The 27619-nt window shown below is 39.0% G+C and overlaps 2 protein-coding genes across 7 annotated transcripts in view; one reads left to right on the plus strand and one right to left on the minus strand.

The window, feature by feature from the left end:
• TBCK (TBC1 domain containing kinase) overlaps positions 1–24659 on the minus strand; it is a 180116-nt gene extending 155457 nt beyond the window's left edge. For 4 of the 5 annotated variants that reach the window (XM_024206570.3, XM_024206571.3, XM_024206567.3 and 1 more), the window contains exons 1-3: positions 24347–24471; positions 12619–12847; positions 8365–8437 (exon numbers count right to left, since the gene is read on the minus strand). In XM_024206570.3, the coding sequence (XP_024062338.1) occupies positions 8365–8437; positions 12619–12811 (266 nt within the window). In that variant the 5' untranslated portion in view covers positions 12812–12847; positions 24347–24471. Of the gene's footprint in view, positions 1–8364; positions 8438–12618; positions 12848–24346; positions 24472–24544 lie in introns of those variants that run through there. The other variant, XM_024206568.3, reaches the window with a different exon arrangement.
• A 117-nt stretch (positions 24660–24776) lies between these two features.
• The window catches only part of AIMP1 (aminoacyl tRNA synthetase complex interacting multifunctional protein 1), a 63140-nt gene continuing 60297 nt past the window's right edge, over positions 24777–27619 (plus strand). The window contains exon 1 of one of the 2 annotated variants that reach the window (XM_024206573.1): positions 24777–24858. In XM_024206573.1, the coding sequence (XP_024062341.1) occupies positions 24857–24858 (2 nt within the window). In that variant the 5' untranslated portion in view covers positions 24777–24856. Of the gene's footprint in view, positions 24859–25060; positions 25091–27619 lie in introns of those variants that run through there. The other variant, XM_024206576.2, reaches the window with a different exon arrangement.

Genomic DNA, 27619 nt, shown 5'->3' on the forward strand with positions numbered 1-27619 from the left:
AGTCAAATAAAAGAGTGGTGGCAGAGTTAAATTTCAAGTTATCGGAGGGCACATTTTAAAATGTGTGTCCATTAAGTTACCGAGTGATGCTAAATTTGATGGTGTTTGTGTGTGTAATGTTTTGTGATCTCACTTCTCAGGAGATACCATAGCTTGCAAGTTAATACTAGTCACCAACTTGCCACTTGCTCAAGAAAACAGAAACAAAGGTAAAACATACACAATGTGTTAAGTTTAATGGATTGGTCAGTTCCTCACGCTAGATAACCTATACAGAAAAAAATATGACAAGCATTGAAAACTAACCACTTCTTGCGATCTCAAGTTGAGATCCGAAATTTATATTACTCATTAGCTCAACGAATCAAGATGAAAAACACTAACAGCTTTCTATGACATCTGTAGCTCATGTAAACCAGTAATGTTCATTGGTAGATTATTTGTCTGGTCTGGTGGTTTGCTGGGGATAACATGCGCACTTATACTAAATGGGATTCTATGTAACCCTTTCAAAAAGTCTGTGGCAGAAATGTGTCAACAGGACCAAGATACCTACCCTTAGGAGGATGGCGCTGCGCTGCTCTGCTAGGATTTTTGGAGAAGGTTTGGTTTAAAACTATGTTCGCTCAAAATTTCTCACTGGAGCATAAAGTATATTGTCCTTCCTTCACCATTTGAATGAATGAAAAATTGTCCCACTGATTTTGACCAACTTTTCTTCCCCAAAAATTGGGCATCGACAGTTTCAGCACAAAAGGAATTTGTTAGAAAAAGTTATGAGGAGCTGTAACGGGGACAGGGTAAAATAGAATGAAAGCAGGAATTCAGCAACGTGCGCTACCCATGCCTACTATTATTTTACATTAGAGAGATATGATAGACATACCATGACCTTTTTTTAAAGTCAAAAATACAACTGTAGTATGTCTTGGTGGAAGAAAAACAGTATATTTGTATTAGTTCCTCTATCATGTGAGGAAAGAAAAACTATACCCTGAATATAAGTCTGTGTAGAGAAATCCTATAGTTCACACATAGGACATGTTTAGAATGTAAGAAAAGTGTAACTTACATGGCATATAGTAAATTGTATATGCACACACACATACTCACAGCTTGTTACTGCACCCATTGTAGAAAATGGTAAAACATCATTGACTTCAATGAGACAGGATTGGGCATGTATTCAATACCTCACGTATTCAATACCTCACATTAGCTATTTTTTGTTGTCGTTGTTTAACATCCTGAACATTCGTAACTGTTCACATAAAAGAACAAATGCAAAATATATCTATTGTATAGAAGGAATGCTACAGTTGATTATATTTTACAATCTAGCTCCAACTCCAATTTCTTTATTTACAAAAGTGTTTGATTTCTATATTAAGAAAATTAGCTTTAGATAATGAATAAACAATCTTGACTAATGTTATTCTTACATTATGTTTTCACTAAAATACATTTTGTTTTGGAAATAAACCTCTGGCAGAGAATTAAAAGGAAAACTCGGAAGCTAGTAAATGCCCCCAAAGTATAGTATCTTATACATGGCAAGAGAGAAACTACTTTTTAAAAGATTCTGTCTATTAATGCTAGTGCATTTTACTACTTCATCATCTACCCTTGTTCAGTATACCTTCATTATAGCACATGGGTTTCTCATGGAAAGTTTGAGCCCACTGTCTTGATTCAAAGCAGAGTAGATGCACCCCTTGATGTCCTGGTCATGTGCAGCTTTTGAACTCAAACCACAGGAAAGTTTCAGGCTTTAGAAGACTTGCATCCATCTGTAAGTCTAGGTTTTTTTAAATCCATAGCTATATGAAAGGTTTTTTTTGCTACAGTACCTTTCATACTATAATTTCACTCCAAGAACTGCATTCTTTTCAGAATAGAATGAAGAAATCTAATCAAGTGAGTAGACAATAGTTTCATAAAGGCAAATAAAACTTACTCATCCGAGACACTCAGATCATATTTTCCACCAAGCTAGTGAGCAGCTGCAGACATAGCCTGCTTCCTATCAAAGAGTCCATGTACAACATACTATACCTCTGTATCTCTGATGGTTCGCTGGTAGTTTTTCTAAACCATAACTTTCAAAACATATGAAAACTATTTTGTATTAAAGAAAGAAATATGCGTAGACCGCCCTAGTCACAAATTTAAGAGCAATCCAAAAATACTATAGGAGGTGCCAGAAGTCTGCTAAATGTCTGAATGCTACATTTGTTGGCATTTTTATTATTAAGAATACAAGTGCAGATCAACTTCATCAAAGAATGAAAAATAAAACCACTTCAAGCATGACACGCAAGGAAAAATACACAACTCATATTATAACAGCAATGAAGTGTTGCTTAAAGTTTCTTTAATATTGTCTGGAAAAATGATAGTTCTAAAAATAGTTCTAAAATAGCTCAATTTTTTTTTTTTAATTCCCCATCTTTTAATATCTTAACTTGTCATCTCTGGGTATCAAAGTGGTGGAAGCAGACAGTAACTTTACAAACCTAATAAAGCTTTAAACAATAGTGAGAACGGACCTTATGGAACTTGATGGACTTTGGAATTTTATCATTCCCCCTTCAGATTTTTCAGGTATTTCATTTAGATCACTTTGAAGATATCTGAGAAGCATATTCACAAGAACCCTTTCATACACAGGCATTGTTACAGGCAATTCACTAGACGCTTAGGGCCAAGTTTTCGGGGCCTAATCTCTGCACTTAGGACGGAAGAATCCCATGCACTGCTACAGACTAGGGACCGAGTGGCTAGGCAGCAGTTCTGCAGAAAAGGACCTAGGGGTTACAGTGGATGAGAAGCTGGATACGAGTCAACAGTGTGCCCTTGTTGCCAAGAAGGCTAATGGCATTTTGGGCTGTATAAGTAGGAGCATTGCCAGCATATCAAGGGACGTGATCATTCCCCTCTATTCGGCATTGGTGAGGCCTCATCTGGAGTACTGTGTCCAGTTTAGGCCCCACGCTGCAAGAAGGATGTGGAAAAATTGGAAAGAGTCCAGCGGAGGGCAACAAAAATGATTAGGGGGCTGGAGCATATGACTTATGAGGAGAGGCTGAGGGAACTGTTAAGAAAATTAAAGCTACAGTGAGGAAAACTACACTGCAAGTTACTATGATTAGGTGAACAAGAAACTATTATCTAGATCATGCCTTCCCATGGACACTGTCACTAGAAACTGAATGGGTTACATAGAATAATCTACTTGTACATCTCCTCTCAAGAGGACAGAATTGGTGTGGCATGGCTGCCCAAATGCTCCAGGATAAGAAAGTCATCAGAGACTCCCAGATCAATGCCTGTTTCTAGCACCACTGCTATTGCTTACTTTCCCTAAGGCACTACAGTTTCAAATGGAGCTGTGCTGCTGTTACCAGAATCCCATGTGACTTCATCACAGCAGCCAGGAAGAGAACTCACAGGAATTAATGCTGCTTCAAACAGCATTAATTCCAGGTGAACTATCCATATGAATATTTCCATGGTAAACACGGGAGAATACTGAAGAGAGTAAATGGTCTAACTCCAAACCTTCCTGCACCTGGCTCCACCCCAAAAATTCCACAAAGCCTGGCCACTCCAAAGCAGCGGCAGGGGAATTCTAAGAGTTCCCAAATGTGTGAAGGTGGCACTCTCTCCCGTCTCTACTCCCACTATGCAGCATGATCTTTCAGTTTTTCACCTCCTCTCCTCAGAGTGGAGGAACCTGGACTATTACCACACAAATAAGGGTTATTTTAATTAGATTTTGAGAGAGAGCATGAGTTGGACTAATAACCCATTTTACAGATGTTTAGAAGAGAGGCAAGATGGATGAGGTAATATCTTTTATTGGACCAACTACTGTAGGTGGAAGGGGCAAGCTTGAGCTTCACAAAGCTCTTCTTCAGGTCTAGGAAAGGTAACCTGAGTGTCTGAGCTAAACAGAAGTTAAGACACTCATACTAGTTAGGATACTCATTTGTAGCTCCAACTATAAATGAAAGTTCTATCAAGCTTTCGTATTGTTATTTATGTTACAACAATCCCTGGAAGCCCCATCGTATACCCACATAGTAAAAGACAACCCATGCTGCAGAACAGACTCAAACAGAAAAGACAAAGAATGGAAAAAAGGATTATCATCCCCATTTTACAGATGGGGAACTGAGGCCAGAAAGAGAAAGTGACTGATCTAAGCACACACTGCGTCTGTGGCTGAGCCAGGAACTGAACTCCCATCTCCAGAGTTCCAGTCATTGCTATGGAGGCCAACCTTCCCCAACACCGGGTAAAGGCTAATCAACAGTCTGGAATAGGCTAGTTCGTGACTCAGCAGTTAACAATACTGGTGAACTAATATTGTTGTTTTCTAGAGATGAACAACTGTTTTGGTATTTAAAATACAGCAGGCTCCCGAGACATATGAAAAAGCAGAGAATATAGAAAAGACAGACAGGATGGAACAAAGCCAGCCAGTGTTCTGCAGTGCTATAGGATAAAAGCATGGGAGCCTAACATGCAATCCCAACTCTGTGCTTCAAAAGGTGACAATATTGCCACGTTCCTGCCAATGTGCCCCAGGGAAACTCTTTCCCATCCACAAATTTGGAGATCAGTTTATTCCTAGATTCCAAAGCCAAAAGGGACCATTGTGATCACCCAGTCTGACTTCTTATATAACACAGACCATAGAACTTCCCCAAAATAATTCCTAGAGCATGTCTTTTAGATAAACATCCAATTTTGATTTAAAAAGTGTCAGTGGTGGAGAATCCATCACTGGTTAGCCATGAGGACTCTTGACCACTTGCACAGGATTCATCTCCTAACCCCACTCACACCTTGATCCACTGTTGGAAGTTATTCATTTATTCTCCTCTTCTGCTAAGGGGATTCTGAAAGTCGCAAGATGTGAGGCATTTGCCCATATGTGGTAGGAAGGAAGTTCTCAGAAGTCTGGCTTTGTTTCATTAGGAGGACTCTGGAACCTAACGTGTGTGTGTGTGTGTGTGTGCGCGCGCACACACACGCGCGCGCAAACATTTGACTGGCTTTTTCTAGTGCCTCAAGGGCCTGTGTAGCCATGCTGCCCACATTCTACGGAAATGTTGTCATAAATGCAATTTAATATTGTTATTTTGTGAACGCATCGATTCGTAGCACTGCCTGCACTGTTCCCCATGACTAACATCACTGAGATGGTTTTAATTTGTCTCCCAGGAAATAGCGAGCATGGAAGGGATAGTTTTGTCTCTATCTCCTGAGGGAGTCTGGCCTGAGCCATTATGCAGTGGTGGTAAGTATCAGCACTTTGCAGGCAGCCCTGCATCATTTAAACTCTCATTTAAAATGGGAATTAAATTTCTAATCCTCCAGGTTCTGGAAATAACTTTTTCTGTGTGAAATGGAGACAACTGAATGAGTCCAGCAGTGTGGCCAGCCCCAGGGCCAGCAGCGGTGGCTCCATACTCCCATTTCCCAGTACAAGTAGTTACCACATTGTGCTTATCCCACAGCAGAGCAGAGGCCAGGAGTCCAAAAAACTGTTAATTCTGATGAACCCACCCATAGGTAAGAGGTCCTGGTCAAACTTTGAGGATAGTTAACTTTAAACATGAAGGATGCTCTTGTTCACTTTTAAAAGAAAAAAACGTAAAACAGACTGTAAGTAGTGTGTGCCATAAGTGATGCATGACTTTAGATAATTAACTGCAAATAACTACCAGACAGCTGGACAGCCTGTTGTTTTGCAATATGTATGGAAAGCTGGACAGTCCACAATGGTACGTCTTGAATTTCAACACTAACCTAATAGAAGATTTCCTGCTGACTTTACATCAACTTGTGGTACAGGTGCAAAGGACTTAGTTTCTGGCAAACATGGGAAAAACTAATCTAGAAACCGTAAGAGCAGCTTCTCCATTCCATAAACAGTTTATTAAATTAGTTACAATAGCATACACATCAGCTCTGGGTATTAAACCTGCTCTGCTATCATAGACTAATTCAATCAGAATACGTGGAAAAAGCCAAACAGGTCTCTACAAAGCTAACAGACAGACAGATCAAATAACTGGGAATTGCTCCTGTCCAAATTATTTCTGGCTATTGATGGGTCTCACAAAAGACAAGTAAAGGGGAAATATTTGTCTTAGTCTCACTGGAAACATTGCTTGAAGAGAAGTATAACTTATCTTTTAGCTTCTATTACATATGCTATCAACTGCAGCAGTAGCACCTACTATATACTGAGGATACAGGAATTACTTTCCATTTCATATGCTCATTATTTCTTTAAAAATTCCTGTTTGGAAATAAGTTTCAATACCTAAACTCAGATTTATTTTAATGTCTCAGTAGAAGATTTTCAGAATTTTTGTGTTAAATGGAAAAAAATCCAAACCACAACATCATATTTCCTCCCCACTCAAAAAAACAAACAAACAAACAAACAAAAACAAAACAAAACAAAACCACCACACAAACTTCTCCCACTTTCGGGACAGAGCCACAGCAAAAATGGCAGAAATTCTGAATACTAATGCAGTTAGTCATTACCGAGGATGAATAACTTTGCTTGTTGTGAAGATGAACCATAACAACTGAACAAAGTTAGTACATCATTTTTGAAATTCCCTAAGACATCTTCAAGTGCTATAAAAATGAACAGTAGTCAGGAGTCTTGAGAAATGCATTGCACAAGCAAATGAGCCAGGAGCCACTACTGCAAAAGATATTATTTAATTAAGAAGACTTTTAGAGAAGATTGAGGCTATTTCCCTAAAAGGAGGGAAAACAGGTATTTTTTTTTTTTTTTTTAAGGGCTGGGAGAGGGTTGTTTGAACAACTGTTTTATTGTTGCTGGGGTTATTGTAAAATTAACTGCCAGGGCACCTACGCCTTTGTACAGGCATCTTTTTATTATTTAATCCAAAACAAATAGCTATTTTACTTTAAGTGGACTTTTCTCAAAACTAGCCAAGAGGTAGTAGTCAGTCTGTGCTCCCTCACATCCCACACTAAAACATACATTTTTGGGAGGACCATGAGAAAGCAGTATAGTAGAGCAAGGTAAGGGGGGGGGGGTTTCTCCTGCTTTAATTATTTCTAAAGCTTCATAGGAGTATGAAAGGGACTGATCCAAAGCCCACCAAAGTTAATGGAAAGTTTCCTATTGACTTTGATGGGCATTGGATCAGGCCCCATATGAATACACAGCATATATACAGGTATGAAAGCATGAAAGTTAAGGTTCTGCACTCAACCTTTAACTTTGCTCCTTAAAATGCAGTCTTCAGATATTGTGTTATCTTTAGATATCATGTTATGTTACCTTACAGAGTACCAAAACCTCTAGAATAGTTGAGAATTAGTATTTAATATGTAAATACTGTATTGTAATACTTATTGGTATGCACAAAGGGAAAAGTTAGGATGGCATGTTCATTCTTTACTGTCACAGATACAGAGCAGCATGGTTAACTGTGCAACCTTAGTGTTAACAATGAATTATTATGGAAATATAATATGGACACAGTGCCCACAGAAACTACTTAACTCACATAATAAACAGAGAGGAAATTGTTAGGGAGCTACTAACATGGTCTTCTTCGTGTTGTGTATAAACCTTCTACATATACAGATAAAGACAGATTTATGTGCTAAGTCATAAGATAGTTCCTTACCTAAAATATGCCCTTCTGAAACCACTAACGATAATATTTCTTTCCTTACAGTAATTACAACTTTAAAGTTGCAATAAGAGTCACAGTAGTGACCATGGAATGCATTACTGTAGTATCTGTAAGGACCAAACTTGATGGAGAACTTCACATTAGAACTGTGTTGTGTGAGTTTTTGCATACACCTACATTTGTATTACTTGTGTAGAAATGTATTGTGAAAATTTTTGCATTTGTGTCAGAATTGTGAATCTCAACTGCCAAATCTTTGTAAACACTGTTTTTACATTTTGATTTTTATGTAAATGCTAATCCCTTCTCTTAACTTTCACTCTATTCCAAAATAGAGCACTTATTAAAATAAAAACAAGGTTTAGTGTGCAGAAAAGTATTTCTTAATTTTAAACATTTCTCTTTAAAATTCTTCACCTTTTAGAGTCTGAAGAAATATACACAAAGCCTCCTAAGCAAGTGTTAAGTCTGGCAGTCTGGAAGACAGTGCTTTAAGCGTTAAATATTAGCCAATATAAGTATTAAATTCATATGGATCCATAAAAGTAGTTTGTTTGTTTGTTTTGTTAAAGAAAATTTGTGTCTGCGCTTTAAATGATAAGGTATCTAAAGCTTTTGGTTAGTGTGTTCTCTCCCTATGTTTTCCCTGATACTGTACCTCACAGGTTTCCTCTCTCGCAGCAAATCTTCCAGACTCTTTTCACAGTGTTCAGCAGTCACCACCAGCCTCTCTGATTAAAAGAATATACCAATAGCAATTTTAGAATCTGGACACACAGCATTATCTCAACATTTCATCAGCTAGTGACAAAGAGAATGCCTACTTATTGTAGAGAACTGTAAATATCTTGGCATACACTGAATATAGCCGCATTATACATCCTTCAAAATGTATTTGTGTCAGGTTGGGGGGCTGTCTGTAAGCGAGGACTGGTCTGTCTCCCAAGTTCTGTGAGAGTGAGGGATAATCTTTCAGGATGGGCTGTAGATCTCTGATGACGTGCTGGAGAGGTTTTAGTTGGGGGCTGAAGGTGACGGCTGGTGGCGTTCTGTTATTTTCTTTGTTGGGCCTGTCCTGTACTAGGTGACTTCTGGGTACTCTTCTGGTTCTGTCAATCTGTTTCTTCACTTCCCCAGGTGGATACTGAAGTTTTAAGAATGTTTGATAGAGATCTTGTAGGTGTTTGTCTCTGTCTGAGGGATTGGAGAAAATGCGGTTGTATCTTAGAGCTTGGCTGTAGACAATGGATCGTGTGGTGTGTCCTGGATGGAAGCTGGAGGCATGTAGGTAAGTATAGCAGTCAGTAGGTTTCCGGTATAGGGTGATGTTTATGTGACCATCGTTTAGCACAGTAGTGTCCAGGAAATGGACTGCTTGTGTGGATTGGTCTAGGCTGAGGTTGACGGTGGGATGGAAATTGTTGAAATCATGGTGGAATTCCTCAAGGGCTTCTTTTCCATGGGTCCAGATGATGAAGATGTCATCAATGTAGCGCAAGTAGAGTAGGGGCGTTAAAGAACGAGAGCTATGGAAGCATTGTTCTAAGTCAGCCATAAAAATGTTGGCATACTGTGGGGCCATCGGGGTACCCATAGCAGTGCCGTTGACTTGAAGGTATATGTTGTCCCCAAATGTGAAATAGTTGTGGGTGATACCATTAATTTGGTATTAATTTGATACCATTAAATTTGGGCTTGAATAGAGACTGGGAGTGGCTGGGTCATTACACAAATTGAATCTATTTCCCCATGTTAACCTTTTTGTCAACTGTCTGAAATGGGCCATCTTGATTATCACTACAAAAGTTTTTTTTCTCCTGCTGATAATAGCTCATCTTAATTAATTAGCCTCTTAGAGTTGGTATGGCAACTTCCACCTTTTCATGTTCTCTGTATGTATATATATATCTTCTTACTATAAGTTCTATTCTATGCATCTGATGAAGTGCGCTGTAGCCCACGAAAGCTTATGCTCAAATAAATTTGTTAGTCTCTAAGGTGCCACAAGTACTTCTGTTCTTTTTGCAGATACAGTCTAACATGACTGCTACTCTGAAACCAGATAAATTCAAAACACCAAGAAACCGTCACCTTTTCAATTGTTACTAAAGAAACATTTTTGTGAATAGTGAAGACTACCTGTATTAGAGAGGCCTCCATGTTTAATTTTCACTACAACATACTTTTCTGATAGCTTTCTGTAATATGAAACACACTTTCAAAAACAAAAATACTTTCCAAGAACATATCTAAATTCACCGAACATTGATCTTGCTATTTTTAACGAGAGGAATGCTCTGCCCCTGCCAGGCATATTATATAAAAATTAGTGTCTGCCTAGTTGCCATATTTTAGTAGGAAAGTGTTAGTTTATTTGGAAGTATTACCTTAAATAGTTATAATAGAGTTATCACTGACAGCACAAGCATAATACATCCATTGTTTCTGCCTTGATAGTTAATAGTTTTTAAAAGGGCTGTCAAACGATTAAAAAAATTAATCACACGATTAATCACACTGTTAAACAATAATAGAATACCATTTATTTAAATAGTTTTGGATGTTTTCTACATTTTCAAATATATTTATTTCAATTACAACACAGTATACAAAGTAGACACTGCTCACTTTATAGTGTTATTTTTTATTACAAATATTGGCACTGTAAAAATGTCAAAATAAATAGTATTTTTCAATACACCTCATACAAGTACTGTAGTACAATCTCTTTATGGTGAAAGTGCAACTTACAAGGGTAGAATTTTTTTTTTTTATTACATAACTGCACTCAACAAAACAATGTAAAACTTTGGAGCTCATAAGTCCACACAGTCCTACTCCTTGTTCAGGCCATTGCTAAGACAAACAAGTTTGTTTACATTTACAGGAGATAAGGCTGCCTGCTTCTTATTTACAATGTCACCTGAAAGTGAGAACAGGCGTTTGCGTGGCACTTTTGTAGCCGGTGTCGCAAGGTATTTACGTGCCAGACATGCTAAACATTTCTATGCCCCTTCATGCTTCAGCCACCATTGCAGAGGACATGCTTCCATGCTGATGATGCTCATTAAAAAAAATAATGTGTTAATTAAATTTGTGACTGAACTCCTTGGGGGAGAATTGTATGTCTCCTGTTCTGTTTTACCCACATTCTGCCATATATTTCATATTATAGCAGTCTTGGATGATGACCCAGCACATGATCTTTTTAAGAAAACTTTCACAGCAGATTTGATAAAACGCAAAGAAGGTACCAATGTGAAATTTCTAAAAATAGCTACAGCATTCGACCCAAGGTTTAAGAATCTGAAGTGCCATCCAAAATCTGAGAAGGACGAGGTGTATGCTTTTGGAAGTTTTAAAAGAGCAACACTTAGATGCAGAACCACCAAAAAAGAAAATCAACCTTCTGCTGGTGGCATTTGACTCAGATGATGAAAGTGAACATGCGTTGGTCCGCTCTGCTTTGGATCATTATCAAACAGAACCAGTCATCAGCATGGACGCTTGTCCTCTGGAATGGTGGTTGAAGCATGAAGGGACATATGAATCTTTAATGCAGGTGGCATATAAATATCTTGCGACACTGGCTACAATAGTGCCATGCGAACACCTGTTCTCACTTTCAGGTGACACTGTAAACAAGAAGTAGGCAGCATTATCTCTTATAAATTATAACCAAACTTGTTTGTCTGTGCGATTGGCTGAACAAGAAATAGGACTGAGTGGACATGTAGGCTCTAAAGTTTTACATTGTTTTGTTTTTGAGTGCAGTTATTTTTTCGTACATAATTCTACATTTGTAAGTTCAACTTCCATGATAAAGAAATTGCACTATAGTACTTGTATTAGGTGAACTGAAAATACTATTTCTTTTGTTTTTTACAGTGCAAATATTTTTAATCAGAAATAAATATAATGTGAGCACTGTACACTTTGTGTTCTCTGTTGTAACTGAAATCAATATATTTGAAAATGTAGAAAAAAGTCAAAAATATTTAAATGGTATTCTATTATTTTTAACAGCGCGACTAATCACTATTAATTTTTTTAATCTCTTGACAGCCCTAGTTTCTACTTTAAAGCCAATTTACCTTACAAAATTCACACTCCTTTTTAAGATTCAAGACATAATAGGAGATTGGGAGGGAATTGCTGGGATCTCCTTCTGTAGAACATATTTCTTTCAAAGGTTAAAGGTTAAAAGAAAGGCTAAAGAAATTAAAATGTAAAAAAATTGAGACAAATTGATGAATTTCAGAAACCCACAAGGCAAGTGAATGGAAAAATCTGCAGATTTCAACGAAAAAAAAATTTTGATGGAGGGGAGAGAGAGAGACAGGGAAAGAAAAGAGAGATGAGAACTTGCTGGGGAAAAAAAGGAAATACCTAAAAGTTATCACCCCGTGTTATGCGGATAACTGGATTACAGAGACCTTCAGCCAAACCACCTACATCTGCTTTTATGAAGCATTAATATTCTGGGACTGACATAGCTACAGTAAAGAGATAAGGTGAGTGAGATAATATCTTTTTACTGGACCAACGTCTGTTGGTGAAAGAGAATCTTTCGAGATACACAGAGCTCTTCTTCAGGTCTGGGAAAGGTAATAAGAGTGACACTTGTCTCTTTCACCAACAGACGCTGGTCCAGTGAAAGATATTACCTCACCCACCTTATATCTCTTACATCTGCTTTTGTTATGTGTAATGACAGAGCAATAAGACTGCTACAGAGTCAGTCCAGGTAGAGGCACACTGCTGTCTTGAAAACAAAACTCGCACAATTTCTCTATGTAAGCAACAAAGGAAAAATTTTACTGGGACAGCTACCTTCACGCATCAACAAAATCATTACTGTAAAATACCTTCTTGCATAAAAACGCAATTTCCTAGGAAAGAAAACACTCACCATGCTTTCCTCTAGAAATGTCCACATATTGACAAAGTCTGGGATGGGTGATTGTCTTAAGGATCTGAAAACGGCCCAAAATTTTAATGGAGTTTGGCGTCAGAGGAAGACCATTGCTTCCACAGACATCGTGTGGCAGAGTTGAAGCAAAGAAAGTGGAGGCACCCATCACAGCATCCTTCAAGGAAAACATTTTTTCCCCTTTAATCCTTCCAAGCAATGCACACTCCTGAAAAGAAAATGAAAGATTTTAGGTGAATTTCTAAGTATGGCAAAAAGGGTTTTGTGCTTAACAAATGATTAATATTGCCAAAATATTAGATAAAATAGATTAAAAGTAATAAAGCCACTGAAGCATAATCCTTAGTAAAACAAAAAATATATACACTTGTGCATCAGTATCACAATTATGCAGCGCTGTTGCATTACAAAAGTAATGGGGCAGCTAGAAAGTGTTAAGCAATGTTCAGGGATTAAAATAAACTTTAGATTTATAGTGAAGACTTAATATCAAGTTAAATAAAGCAACCAAAAAAAGAAGCTAAGCAGTCTTAAAATAAAACAGTCTGCATTATCTTGACAGTTAAGGATGGATTTTAAATGGAATGAAAAAAAAATATATTCCTAAAACCACATCACATACTAGCAGACCATACGTTAAGTTTCTCAAAATTCAACACCATTTGTTGAGGTATCTTTAGTATCTCATATAACCCTTCATCAGTGGAGTATATCAACATCTCATAAGTATTCAAAAATAGAAAATAATAGTTTCTCTTCCCCTCCTACTTCTTTCCCAGCCAAGTAGGAGAAACAGCTTGATTAGTTGGTAGGTTTTGTTTACTCATAGACTCATAAACTTTAAGGTCAGAAGGGACCATTATGATCATCTAGTCTGACCTCCTGCACAACGTAGGCCACAGAATCTCACCCACCCATTCCTGTAACAAATCTCTAACCTATGCCTGAGTTACTGAAGTCCTCAAATTGTGGTTTAAAGACCTCAAGGTGCAGAGAATTCTCCAGCAAGTGACCTGTGCCCCATGCTGCAGAGGAAGGTGAAAAACCTCCAGGGCCTCTGCCAATCTGCCCTGGAGGAAAATTCCTTCCCGACCCCAAATATGGTGATCAGTTAAACCCTGAGCATGTGAGCAAGACTCACCAGCCAGCACCCAGGAAAGAATTCTCTGTAGTAACTCAGATCCCACCCCATCTAACATCCCATCACAGACCATTGGGCATATTTACCTGCTAATAGTCAAAGATCAATTAATTGCCAAAATTAGGCTATCCCATCATACCATCCCCTCCATAAACTTATCAAGCTTAGTCTTGAAGCCAGATGTGTCTTTTGGCCCCACTACTCCCCTTGGAAAGCTGTTCCAGAAATTCACTCCTCTGATGGTTAGAAACCTTCGTCTAATTTGCTTGTTTATGTTCATGTGTAAGAGTGGCAGTGAGGTGTCTGTATGTGAAAAAGTTATTAGAAAAACTGATTCAAAAAAATGAGTTTTGCTTTTAGTTCCGTAAGTGGTGAGTTCCATCATCATTCTTATGTCTTGGGGAAGCAAGTTCCCTGGTCTGGGGCAAGCATTACATGGCATTTCAATTAATTTAGAGTTAAAATTTCACTAGCACTTTTTTTGAAAAATATATAACAGCTGTGCAATCCAAGAATAAAACAAAAACAAAAAACTACCCTTCTCTCCCCCCACCCCCCAATAAACACATGTATGACAGGTTAGGTCACACATACTCCCAAAAGTAGCACATGATGCCTCTTTAGCTGGCATGCTAATGTCTTGAAGTGAAGGACCAAGTATCAGAATCTGATGCAGCTGAGTGTATGACTTTGTTTAACCCATTTGCCCAATCAGTTTTGGCCTTGAAGCCTGGCAGCATAGGCAATCGTTAGACATGACTGTCCCTGTTGCCAGTGTGTGGGAAAGAGACAGCATGTGCTTGTGTGTGCAAGAAAATCTGCTTCTTTACTGCCTGCAATTTAAGTTTGTTGTTGGGTATTTCTTCCATGTCTCTAAGTTCTTTCCAAATTTCAGCAGCATCAGCAATTCAGCAGCAATTTTTCTGCAGTTTGTCCAAGACTATGGAAATATGCTTCAGTATATTCAGCGTACCTTTACATTTCTCTTTAGTCCCATGTTATCTACTTTGCTTGTGATAGTTCCATCAATTTTGTCACAGTTTTGTTCACAAATTGTCATCTGAATAGGCCTGCTCTTAATAAATAGCTCAAAACACTGAATTCCATCGCACATCTCGGGGAAAAATTAATTTGGATCCTCCTGCTCTCTTCAGAGAAAATGAAACAAAGTGGTTGTTGTAGAAATAACTTCAGCAATATTGTCCTTTATTGTTAAGTTATACTTAAGTCTTTGGCTAAAAGATGCATCAAATGAGCACTGCACCTGTAGGTTATAAGTGTCAGGTTCCTTTCATTCTTTTTTTCTAGATTTCTTCTCATCTTTGCTACATTTGCAGCATTATCTGTGAGAAAACTGCACACTTGACACTTGAATTTTAGTTCACAGTTTTAAATATTCTTCTATATAGGCCTTTCCTGATGTATCAATTGTTTCTGAGAGATAAACAACCCCATCTTCTGTTGTGTCACAAGCACATAATACTAGGTCATTGTGTACACTGAGTCTTGATCGATGGAGCAGATTAACAAATTTCCCATCAGTATTTTTTGCACACTGTTCAATTTCCTTCTCATACACATATCCAGCAACTTTCTAGCAATGTCTGGTTTGCTACGTGGAGAGTAGCTTGGTCATAATGACTGAACTATGTCACTGAATTGTTTGTTCTGAACAAGACAAAAGGAAGAATCTGTTGCATAAACAAACTGAACAATCTTTTCATCTATGGAGGTTTGCTGGAATTTGCTGGTCCTGATTATGATCGGTGGTTTTACTGGATGATGAAGCTTTTTGGTTTTTAAACACAAACACAGGTCATTTATTGTCTGACATATGTTTAGTTGCAGCACTGCTGGTGGTATAGTAGAACCTCAGAGTTACGAACATCTCGGGAACATTTGCAACTCTGACATGTTCGTAACTCTGAACAATACATTATGGTTGTTCTTTCAAAAGTTTACAACTGAACATTGATTTAATATAGCTTTGAAATTTTACTATACAGAAGAAAAATGCTGCTTTCCCTTTATTTTTTTAGTAGTTTATGTTTAACAATACTGTACTGTAGTTGCTTTTTTTTCCCCTTTGGTCTCTGCTACTACCCGGTTCATAGAATCATAGAATACCAGGGTTGGAAGGGACCTCAGGAGGTCATCTAGCCCAACCCCCTGCTCAAAGCAGGGCCAATCCCCAGACAGATTTTTGCCCCACATCCTTAAATGGCCCCCTCAAGGATTGAACTTACAACCCTGGGTTTAGCAGGTCAAGGCTCAAACCACTGAGCTATCCCTCCCCTCGGTTGTGTACTTCCGGTTCCAAATGAGCTATGTGGTTGACTGGTTATTTTGTAACTCTGGTGTTCGTAACTTTGAGGTTCTACTGTACCTGCAGATGACACTGAAGCTATAGACACTGCAGATGATGGAGATTCACAACCTCTTATGTTAAAACTCTTATGCTTAAAGAAAATAGTAAAAAAAAAGTAGGTCTGTCGATTAATTGCAGTTAACTCACGCGTTTAACTCAAACTTTAATCACAATTAAAAAAATCAATCACGATTAATCGCAGTGTTAAACAACAGAATACCAATTGACATTTTGAAATTTATTAAATATTTTTGGATATTTTGGTATATTTGCACTGTAAAAATGATAAACCAATAGTATTTTTCAATTCACCTCAAGTACTGTAGTGCAATTTCTATCATGAAAGTGCAACTTACAAATGTAGATTTTTTTTTTTACATAACTGCACTCAAAAACAAAACAATGTATAACTTTAGAGCCTACAAGTCCACTCAGTCCTACTTCTTGTTCAGCCAATCGCTAAGACAAATAAGTTTGTTTACATTTATGGGAGATAAGACTGCCTGCTTCTTATTTACGTCACCCAACAGTGAAAATAGGAGGTTGCATGGCACTTTTGTAGCTGGCGTTGCAAGGTATTTACATACCAGATATGCTAAACATTTGTATGCCCCTTCATGATTCTACCACCATTCCAGAGGACGTTTCCATGCAGATGATGCTCGTAAAAAAAAAAGTATTAATTAAATTTGTGACTGAACTCCTTGGGGGAGAATTGCATGTCTCCTGTTCTGTTTTTCCTGCATTCTGCCATATATTTCATGTTATTGCAGTCTTGGATGATGACCCAGCACATGTCCATTTTAAGAACACTGTCACTGCAGATTTGACAAAACGCAAAGAAGGTACCAATGTGAAATTTCTAAAAATAGCTATAGCACTCAACCCAAGGTTTAAGAACCTGAAGTGCCATCCAAAATCTGAGTGGGATGAGGTGTGGAGCATGCTTTCAGAAGTCTTAAAAGAGCAACACTCTGATGTGGAAACTACAGAACCCGAACCACCAAAAAAGAAAATTAGCCTTCTGCTGGTGGCATCTGATTCACATAATGAAAATGAACATGCAGTCCGCTCTGCTTTAGATCGTTATCGAGAAGACCCCCATCATCAGCATGGACGCATGTCTTCTGGAACGGTGGTTGAAGCATGAAGGGACATATGAATCGTTAGCACATCTGGCACATAAATATCTTGTGATGCCAGCTACAATAGTGCCATGCGAACGCCTGTTCTCACTTTCAGGTGACATTGTAAGCAAATAGCAGGCAGCAGCATCTCCTGCAAATTGTAACCAAACTTGTTTGTCTGAGCGATTGGCTGAAGTAGGACTGAATGGACTTGTAGGCTCTAAAGTTGTACATTGTTTTACTTTTGAATGCAGTTTTTTTTTGTATGTATTTCTACATTTGTAAGTTCAACTTTCATGATAAAGAGATTGCACTACAGTACTTGTATTAGGTGAATTGAAAAATACTATTTCTTTTGTTTTTTACAGTACAAATATTTGTAATCAAAAATAAATATAAAGTGAGCACTGTACACTTTGTATTCTGTGTTGTAATTGAAATCAATATATTTGAAAATGTAGAAAATATCAAAAAATATTTAAATAAATGGTATTCTATTATTGTTTAACAGCGCGATTAATCACACGATTAATTTTTTTAATCGCGTGACAGCCCTAAAAAAAAGTCACTCATTCACTGAGTGCTACTGAGAGTTCACGGCTTTAAAAAAAAGTGAGGTTGTAAATAATCAATTCCTCCTACTGCAGCTGTTTGTACCTGTTTTAAAAGGAAATTAACTAAAGAATAAGGATTATCTAAATCTATTTAAACCCTTATCTCTAGCACCATACCAAACAGTTTGAAAAAAAATTTAAACATTAAAATTCATAACTTCCCAATAAAACTTTACTTTTAAACACGAAATCTTCACCTAGGATGTTTATCAATAAAATAAAATAAGTCGACTTCAGAAGTCCAGCAGTAATAGTAAAAAGTAACTGATAAATACTCCCATAACAAAGTAACATACCAATTATATTTTGAAAACATTTTGAAATTCATAAGTAATCCACCCAAAACACAAAAATATGACAATAATCGAAATTATCATTTACTAGCATAATAAAATATAGTAGGCAGTCCATAAGAATGGTGCAGAAATAAATTTACTAATTAGTTGATCCAGACTATTCAGGCATGTCCACATAATCATCTTCAAAATCACTGCCCTCTGAAGAGCATTTTTTATAATGCTGTTTCATTCCGACAGCCAGACCTTGCATCTCTTTGTGCACTGTTTACATTTGGCATGTGTTCCTTTTTTATCTAGCGGTTCAGGAATTTCTTGAAAATATTCCCAAATAGGGTCTTTTTTACAATCTGCAGCCATAGCGGGTTTTTTTTGTCCAGTTCCAAGGTACTCTGAAGATTGTGGTCCCTTCTTCCCAGTGTTCTGCTTTGACATCAGCACTGCTCCTTTCTGGCTGCACACACTGCTATTTCTCACTTTTGACATAACTCCCACGCCCACCCCCGAAAAAAATCAAAAACAATCCACATGCCTTTTGCACTGCAGAATTTTATTTGTATAGAGACAGAGGGAGGTCGCTGAGAAATTAATTAATTGTGTTTGTATCTCTGTGTACACATGCAATAAGACATAGTAAGACTATTTACCTGAAGTGTCCAGAACCATCCAGAAGCTAAGGGCTGCTAGTCACTGGGTGGATCAGTATTTTTCCATGAGCAAATTCCCCTGGTAGGTGGAGTCAAAAATATTCAAAATTTGAGAACTGAGCCATCAGTGCTCAGGTAAGGAGAAGCTATAAAATAGGAATACGAGCCCAGCCAGGCAGGCTCAGTGGATTATTCTGATGAGATACATGTGGGAGTCAGAAGCTGAGTTCCAATGTGTGTGATGACTTTGCCAGTCTCTTGCACCCAGCAGCCCAGTCCCCGGTGTTCCCTACATGCCAGTCATAGTTTTCCATCATCTCAAGAGTGACATGAAACAACACACTTAGTAAAATAAAATTGTTTAGAAAGTACTGAGGAATCTGAATACTAGTTAGTTTTTTTCCCTTTCTAGCTTAATATTGCCCTGTAGCATTTCACTAAGGTCATTCTGTCACTGAGAAAGTTATCCAAGAAAAATAAAGCATGTAATACTAAAAAATATGCCAGTCAAGAGTAGCTCTTTACTGAAGGAATGCCACCTTGTCCATAGCATGGGCTTCTCAGCTTCCCTTTGTGAATCATTCTCCCTCTGAGTTAAAACAAAAAATTAAAATAAACATACACTGAATGTAGAAATAACTGACTAGAGTGTAAATATAACAAATATATGGGCTGTATATTTAATGTTTAGGTAATGTGTGCTGTATTTAAGCTAATGCTGCCTAACTTTACACACTGAAATTTGATGTTTGACAAAAGAAATGGAACTTCTTACTAAAGTTTCAGATTTGACGTTTCTTCATATTTTGAAAATCCTAATTTGCAACAATAAAAATTAGACGATATTTGGCCATTTTGGTTTAAATTTTAAACAAGGTTGTTGTACACAGCAAATATAATCTACAAACATATGACAGAGTTAAGCATTTGTTCTGCCACAAATGAATGCATTAAAAATACTAAGTTCAGAAGTAATCTGATAGATATTCTGTGCCATTATGTAGTTGCTATCTTAAGAAAATAAATGAGAAACAGCATAGACTAAGGTTTTTATAGTAATGCTTTATTCTATTACCCAACACAGATTTTTTTTAAAAGATATACTTTTTTTGTATTTCTTCAGTTAAGCGTACATTTATTTGGCCCTGATCCTACACAGATAGACATTAGCACCTCACTGACTTCAAAGAGGTGAAAGTGCAGGGATCTGCCTGTTTGGAGCAAGTCACAATATCAACACTTAACTGTATGACTTCTATAAATTAAGGCCCTGATTCTGCGAACGCTTACCCACACAGTCTTACGCTTACACACAGTCTTACGCTTACAGTTAAACAGTGCTAAGTGCTTGCAGGACTGGAGACTTAACATATAAACCAACCCATTTACCCCATAGACACACATGCTTCTTTGGTTTTGATTGTACACAAAGCCTTTTTTCTACGGAGAAATATAACAATTCTATAAGTTATAAGAACCAATTATGATAAGCAAAGCATCAATTTTTTTTTTTGCAATACAACTAGACATGAATAAAACTTTAAATAAACAACTGTAGTGGGTGGGGGGAGAAGAGGACTATATTTGTACCTTGGCATTTTCAAAATGGCAAAAAATTAAGTAGTTGCTTCCAGGTATGATATGCTAAGTATCTGAGGTAGAAAAGAGGCATGATAGGCTAACACATCCGCTAAGAAAGTCTTGCACAGAAACTTTAGTCTCAGAAGTGACTCATGCTGCATCCCATGCCTAGAACATACTCCCAATTCCATGATCTCCATTCAAATAAATCTTAAAATCCCATTACGGGACCCACAAACACTAACCAACACCAGTAATAGCCTATTACAACCCTAATATTTTTAAGAAGTTCATATGTGAGGTGAACACTACTAATGGGTCTCACTGTACCTTTTTCTTTTAATGCCAAATCCTGCAAATACTTATTACCAGGTAGAGAACACGCTACCATGGGTAGTCCCATTTAATGATTATTAGAGCTGGCAATAAATGTTTGCAGGTTCAAGCCCTACGCTGGAAAGTCCCCCCAGTGCACAAACCATGGATGAATAAGTCTTCCTCAGCAAATGTAGTAGGTATTAGAACTAGAATGTCCACCTCTAATTATAGAAAAAGGAAATATAAATATAAGTTTCTAAATTTTGCAAATATAGGTACTTTGTTTCTTATTTAAATCATGCAGTTTTCCAGAATTAAAATAGACTAAAACAATCCTGCCTTTAAAGTAATAATTAAAAAAAATAGGAGCAACTAAACAATGCGTCTAATGTAGTTGATTATTTTAACCAAATCCATAACTTAATAGAAATTGTTTCATGAACCATCTTCTGTTCTGTTCCCAATCCCTTAACATTCCCACTGCAACTACAGCAACTGCTAATTTAGAAAAAGCAAGATTAAGAAAAAAAAAGCATTTTTAGCTGTCTTTATTAAAATGTAGCAGCTGGAAGTAAAAAAGGAAAACCAGACCATGTGATCAATCAGCTATCAATGACCACAAGCAAGCGCTCCACAGCTCTCAGTTTGGGAACCACTCATTTAAAATTGGTATTCATAATAAAAATATGCAAAATAGTTAACAGGCTGGACAAAACTCAGTTTCAATAACGTACTAAAAGTACAAGAGATACAGAAGAGCCTCTTTGGACATAAAAGGTAATGAATTGGGCTCTGGTGGTCAAATGTATCATACAAACACTTAAATTACTACCTTGACATTTTTCCACCTCTTTGTAAACTAGTTAGATATACTTAAATGGAATTACACAATGTAAACTTTAGTGAAGCAGTATTGTTTCCATTAAAACGCTTTTACCAAAAGTTTCAGAAATCTGAATGTAATTAAGTGTGAGATTCTGACCAAGAACTTCCCACTGTAAAGATTTTTCTTGAGAATGAAAATGTGATAGCATTTAAGTATGCTTAAATATGCTTATTTCCTCTTTTAAAAAGTTCCTTGGCTATCCAGATGATCTTTGAAATGAGAAGCAATCCTTCTACAAGTACAAAACAGCTATCCAAACTCGTTGAGGAACCAAATATAAGCACCTACATATTTTAATATTTTAGGTGGATTTAAGAAAAAAGAAAATAAGTGGAATCAGTTTTACAGAAATATACTGGATTTGTCAAACTTATTGTACAATGACAGTAATAGATTTATTGTATCATTCATTAAGTTTAGCAGACATAAACCTTATAAGTCCTCCACTTAAATACTGTAGTCGTACTTCGTTTATTTCACATTTCAGTTATATTCACTCTACAATAAGTAAGACACCTGCCTGTAATTTTCAAGAATTCCTCTCGATTTTACTTCCAATTCTGTTTTTCCCCCAATTCCAATTTTTGTGCATTAGATTTTGCAAAAATAATTGTTGACAAATCTCAGATGTGGTTTGTTCATTAAAGAAAAAATTATGTAAAAAGACTGTGTATTTGGTGAGTCCTTGAGGACAATCCAACAACTAGGTCTCAGCTCAGACTGAAAAAGAATTGAGGAAGAGGCTTATTTATATCATACAGAAGAGCTAAACATGTTCATGTCTCCTACCCATTCACATCCCAGGGTGCCCATTATTTTCATTATAGAACAATGCAACTTGTAAAACAGTGAAAGCAAGAAACTATGCAGACACCATCGCTCCTCAGTCTCTCTTATTGGGAGGAGGAAGGGAAAGTGGGAAAAGATTAATCGGAAATTGTTATACGTTTGCTGTATGTACATGTTAGCCTCACTCTTTCTAATAACAAAATCCAGGCATGGAAGAAAGTGAGATAGTCTTCTAAAAGAAGTAATTAAAGCCCCTTCTTCTAAACAGGTTAAAACTAAAACAGACTACTAGAAGATTGAGGTTTATTGTTTTGTTTTTAAATCAAACATTTTCATATTTCAGACCATCAAGATCCTCTTATGGACACCTATGGTCCCAATTCCTTAGTTACAACTATGGCATTTTGTTAAAAGAAAAGTAATATTAGGACACTATTAAGAAAACAACATAAAAATAATCTAATTGTAGTATGTTGGATGCAGCTGCTTGATCACTTCCCTCAATTCTGAATGCACAATATTTGTTTCTTCTCTCCCGGGTTCATGGTTCAATATTGGCACTCTCATTGCAGCAAGGCATGCTTTACTTTACTATCTCCAGGTTACTTTGCACTTAAAAAGTTCTATCGTCCTGTATATTTGCTACTCCTTCAATTTAGACATCATCCACAAATATTCAGGGAATAAAAGACATGAAGCAGCTTCCCAGGGTGAAGATTTATTTTAATTAGTTTGTTGAACTGCTGCTGGAAAGCTTGCAAGTCTCAGACTGGGCGAGGACCTGATACACTTATCCGTTACCTACTAGCCAGCAGCAGATAGGAAATTTGAGAGTAGGCCCAGCAGAAGAGCCAAAGGTAACACATTTGAGAAGGTAGTCTCACCCCAAGAAAATGGGCAATGGAAATATTGTTTTCCCAAGACCCTGATTGGGCGGCTCTATCTTTGTTTAGGTAACTGTTGGGTGATAAATTTTATGCCTCTCCCCTCATTATAGACTGCTGGAAGGAAAAAGTGCTCTGCCCCTTCATCCTCCTTGGCAGCTAAGAATCCACTACTCTGCTACTCCCCAAACTATCCTCTACTCCAGCTGTCATTTTGGGGTCCTCACCCATAAATGGTTGGACTCCGTCTCGGCCCTTGCTCAAAGATTACCATGCAACCGCATTAATTGACTTGACTCTTATCGGTTTCACTATGCTTCCTAGGGTTTTGAAAAGCAGAAGAGAAAGTGACAGGAAGTCATGTAAATTTACTCTGCACCTACTTGGCAATGCTACCAAGAGCAATAGAGTCTCTGTAGCTCTCTATCTGCAGACTCAGGAAAGCAGTTCACTACACGCTTAAACTTCTTACCATGAAGTGATTATATCTTCCTAATGATAATGATCGGAAACTTTTTTTTGTTAGTTTTGCAAAAATTAATGCATTGGCCTCCACACTCACCAGATGGTTTCCCCCTCACCTCTAGCAGGTGGAGTTCTCAGTCCTTGAAGCAATTAGCAAGAAGAAACACTTCTTGAAAGACAGATAAGATTCGCAGTTTGGGAGCCATACAGAAGTGCTCTAAAGGGATCAGTCTGAAAAGCACTGAAACAGCAATATCTTGCAAGGAAGAATCCTGCACTGTTTTTTAGGAAGAGGATGGGCTTTTCTTTCTCCAAGGAACATAATTTTATTCATTTTAATTGGGGAAAGGGAAAAAAGGGATCAGAAGGTGGACAGCTTAGGTGAAGGGGCACTAGAATATTGTGTACAGAGCGCATGAGAGTCTGGCTGCAAAGACACCACCCAGGGTTACGGCGCGCGGGGCCCAGCAGGGCAGTGGCTGCAAGGACCCTCCTCCCCGGGGAGTACGGCGCGCGGGGAGCAGCCGAGCCCGGTGGGGGAGCAGCGAGTCCGTAGCGGAGCTGGGTGAAACAGGGCACAAGGGTGGGTACCTGCTACAGCTGCTGGGCGTGAGGCACGAGCCACCTACAGGGGCCCTCGCGCCGCCGTTGCTACTCCAAACATTGCTGTGTGTCTCCGAAACTCCCCGACCCTTTACGAGGACGCCGCCGCCTCCCGAGCGCGAGAGCCCACCCCCTGTGCGCGAACAGGTGCCGCAGAACTGATTGGCCCCCCCGCGCGTCTCTTACCTCATCACTAAGCGCCGGCGCTAGGAAAAGGACCCCGGTTTCTGTTGCCGGGAAAGAGGGTGACACCGCTGATGCCTAGCAACTGTAATTATTTGTAAAGTGAGGTTCTCCCCGTGCGAATTCAGGGTACAGACGCGGGCTCTTTGCGGAGGGTATGTAACTTTTGTAAATGGCTCATTAGGGGAGCTACGGTTGCACAATCCATTCCCATAGCAGGCGTTCTTCAGGGCAGCCCTGAAGGGTCCTTTCTCTCGCGCCTAATCCGGGCGCTGCGGCGGAGGCGGTGACCTCGGCTCCGGCTTCCCCCGGTTCATGTGAGTTTTTCTCGGGTCGGGCCGTATTCTCTTGTGCTGATGCGCGGGGCAGAACGCGACGGGACCGCCGTTGTTCCTTCCCCGTCCCCCATGTGTGCGCGCGCGGAGCCGCGAGCCGGGCTCAGCCCCGCCCTGGACCGCGCACATCCCCCTTCCCGCAATCACAGGGGACCCCCCCCCCCCCCCCCCCGGAGCAGTTTCGCGAGGGTAGTGGCCGGCTCTGCCCTCGGAGGTGACTGCACTGTGGGCGCCGTGGGGCCGGTAGTTACCGAGCCCGGCCCTGCGCCTTGTGACGGGCTCTCGCCTTCCCCGGTGATCCGGGTTCTGCAGGCCGCTTTCTCGGTGGCTGCGCTGTCGGTTAGGAGCGCTCCGCTCAGCCTGGGCTCCGGCTCCCTCCCCGCTGCGCTGGCCCGCCCGGAACGGGCCCTAACGGCAGCAGGCGCGTGCTGCGGGCATTGTTGCTGGCAGAGCCTGGTGCTCGCGGGGCAGGCGGCGCCTAGTCTGTCCTGCCTCCTGCTGCAGGGACCTGGGTGCTGCCGTGCAGGCTCCGCAGCAGCTTCCCTTTCGTCAGACAACGCAGGCTCCGGATGAAGTGTGAAAGTCTGTCGCCGTTAGGGCAGCCCCCGTGTTGCTGTGGTGTTGGTTTCACGCTACTCAGTGATCAGCAGCATGTCTTTGGACCAGCAATGCCCAGCGGCATAATGGGAGTTATCTGGGGAAGCTGTAGACTTGGACACTTTAAGCAGCTGGGGCTGTTTGGGACCACGTGTGAGAACTATAGAGATAAACACGTTAGGTGTATGTTTAAGGTTAAACGATGAGTAGTGAAATAGTTAAACGCTCACGTTTATGTTATTAAACTTCACGTTTCAGGGCTAACAATCTATCAAATGACAGTTAATGCTCCTCTGAGTTACTGTTTCAGACTGTCTGCAGGCTCAGGAAGTCAGTACTGTTTTGATTAACATTTGGGTTATAGTTTTAAGGTTCTTTTTGCATTAGAGGCATTATTTTGTAAATGAAAGCTTAAATTCTGGAAGACAGTTCTGTGGTAAAGGATGAGTATAGCCACAAAATACATGGGGCCTTGTCATTTAGAATGTAGACAGAGAACAGATCTGCTGACTCCAAAGATATCATTTTGTGTACAAACTTTTCTGACTACAACTATGATTTTATACACTGTGGTGACGACGCAGGAAAGGAAACAGAACACCAGGTTTGTTGGTAGCCAGAGAGCTTTACAAGCCTCCTGCAAAAGCCTCTCAGGAAAAAACCTTTCCTGGGGTTTTTATTCTTCTCCTTACTTTGTTTACAATTTATCTGAGTGGTTACATTCTTGCCCATTCAGAAGGCAGGCAGTATACATGAGCATGAGATTACAAACCCATCTTTTAAGCGCGTAAACACCAGCTGCAAAGATGATATCAGGTTAGCCAATAAGTTTTCCAAACATAGACCCAGAACAAGGTCATTCCTGCCTCGTTGCCAAGGGAACAGTTTGCCGTTCTCGTGGGCATACGATTCGGGAACAACACATTCCTACAATACACTTGCACTCTTTTGCTTCATATAGTACAAATATGAATGAATGAAGTAGCATAACAGCTCCTTCAACCCACCCTCAGTAGAGACATTTGAAAAGATTTAAAATATGAATACCTACACACATTTTAAATCTTAGAGTATATTGTGGATTACATAAGTGATATGAGACTATGGTTTACTGAGAGTCAGATGTTAAGGTTCTGTTCCCAGCTGTCACTGGGCATACTTTAGGCAAGTCAATTAATATAGCTATGTCTCGTTTTTTCCTATTTGTAAAATACTTATTTTGCAGTAGTGTTGTTGGGATTCTGAAGGAACAGAAATGGACACCATGTAGAATCAAGCACAAGGGTTTATTACGCACAGCGCTGACGGAGTGTCACTTTGCTTATTAGGTTCGGAGACACTGCAAAATAATTGATTACAATAGATTATATAGGGTGCTCATAGGGTGGAGAGAAGCGACGGGGTGGGAGGTCCCAAGCCCCTGGATAAGTTCTAGCAGCAAGACAAGATAAGCACAATAAGCTAATGGTTTAAAAGATTACATAATGGCTCTGCCCATGCCTTAAATTAACATATTGCTAACACACAGGTAATTACCCTGAAACTATTCCTATTAAAGTATATAGGTTAAATCCTAATTTTGGGCTCCAGGGGAATGAGGTAGCGCTCTTCCGGTTGACCAACAGGTATATTCCTGTAGATTAAAAGCAAAGAAGCAGTAATTAATATTCAACAATAACAGTTGTTTATAGTTTTACCCTTGCATTTCTGTGGCCTAGGATTGGCATACATCTATTGTGAGGGGAGAGTGTGATGACTTATGTCAATCATGTTAAGCCTCTCCCTGAACTCTGTCTGGCATCTGGGGGATATTGTATCACTATCTCCTTCCTGCACCAGGGAGTTAACTTTGAGGCCCTTCTCAGTGCTTTGTGTGTGTATAACTTGCGATAAGGACACCCAATTACGGCTCACCATCTGGAGTCATGCTGACTCTGCTCATCAACTTGAAACACGCAAGGTTGTCTGTCTACCCCAGCTTTCTCTTAGCCATGTATTGTTCTTTGTTAGCTAGCCCTCATGCCCCAGACCAAGCTGTGGACTCTGGGCCTATATGAAAAGTTCTTAACAGAAACTGTAGTTAAGATCTTACATACACATTCCTGGATTTTGGCCCTTCAGATTCATTCCACATCCCATGCAGTTT

The sequence above is a fragment of the Terrapene carolina genome, unplaced genomic scaffold, assembly GCF_002925995.2.
Source record: "Terrapene carolina triunguis isolate 2854851 unplaced genomic scaffold, T_m_triunguis-2.0 Scaffold706, whole genome shotgun sequence".
Classification (NCBI taxonomy): domain Eukaryota; kingdom Metazoa; phylum Chordata; order Testudines; family Emydidae; genus Terrapene; species Terrapene triunguis.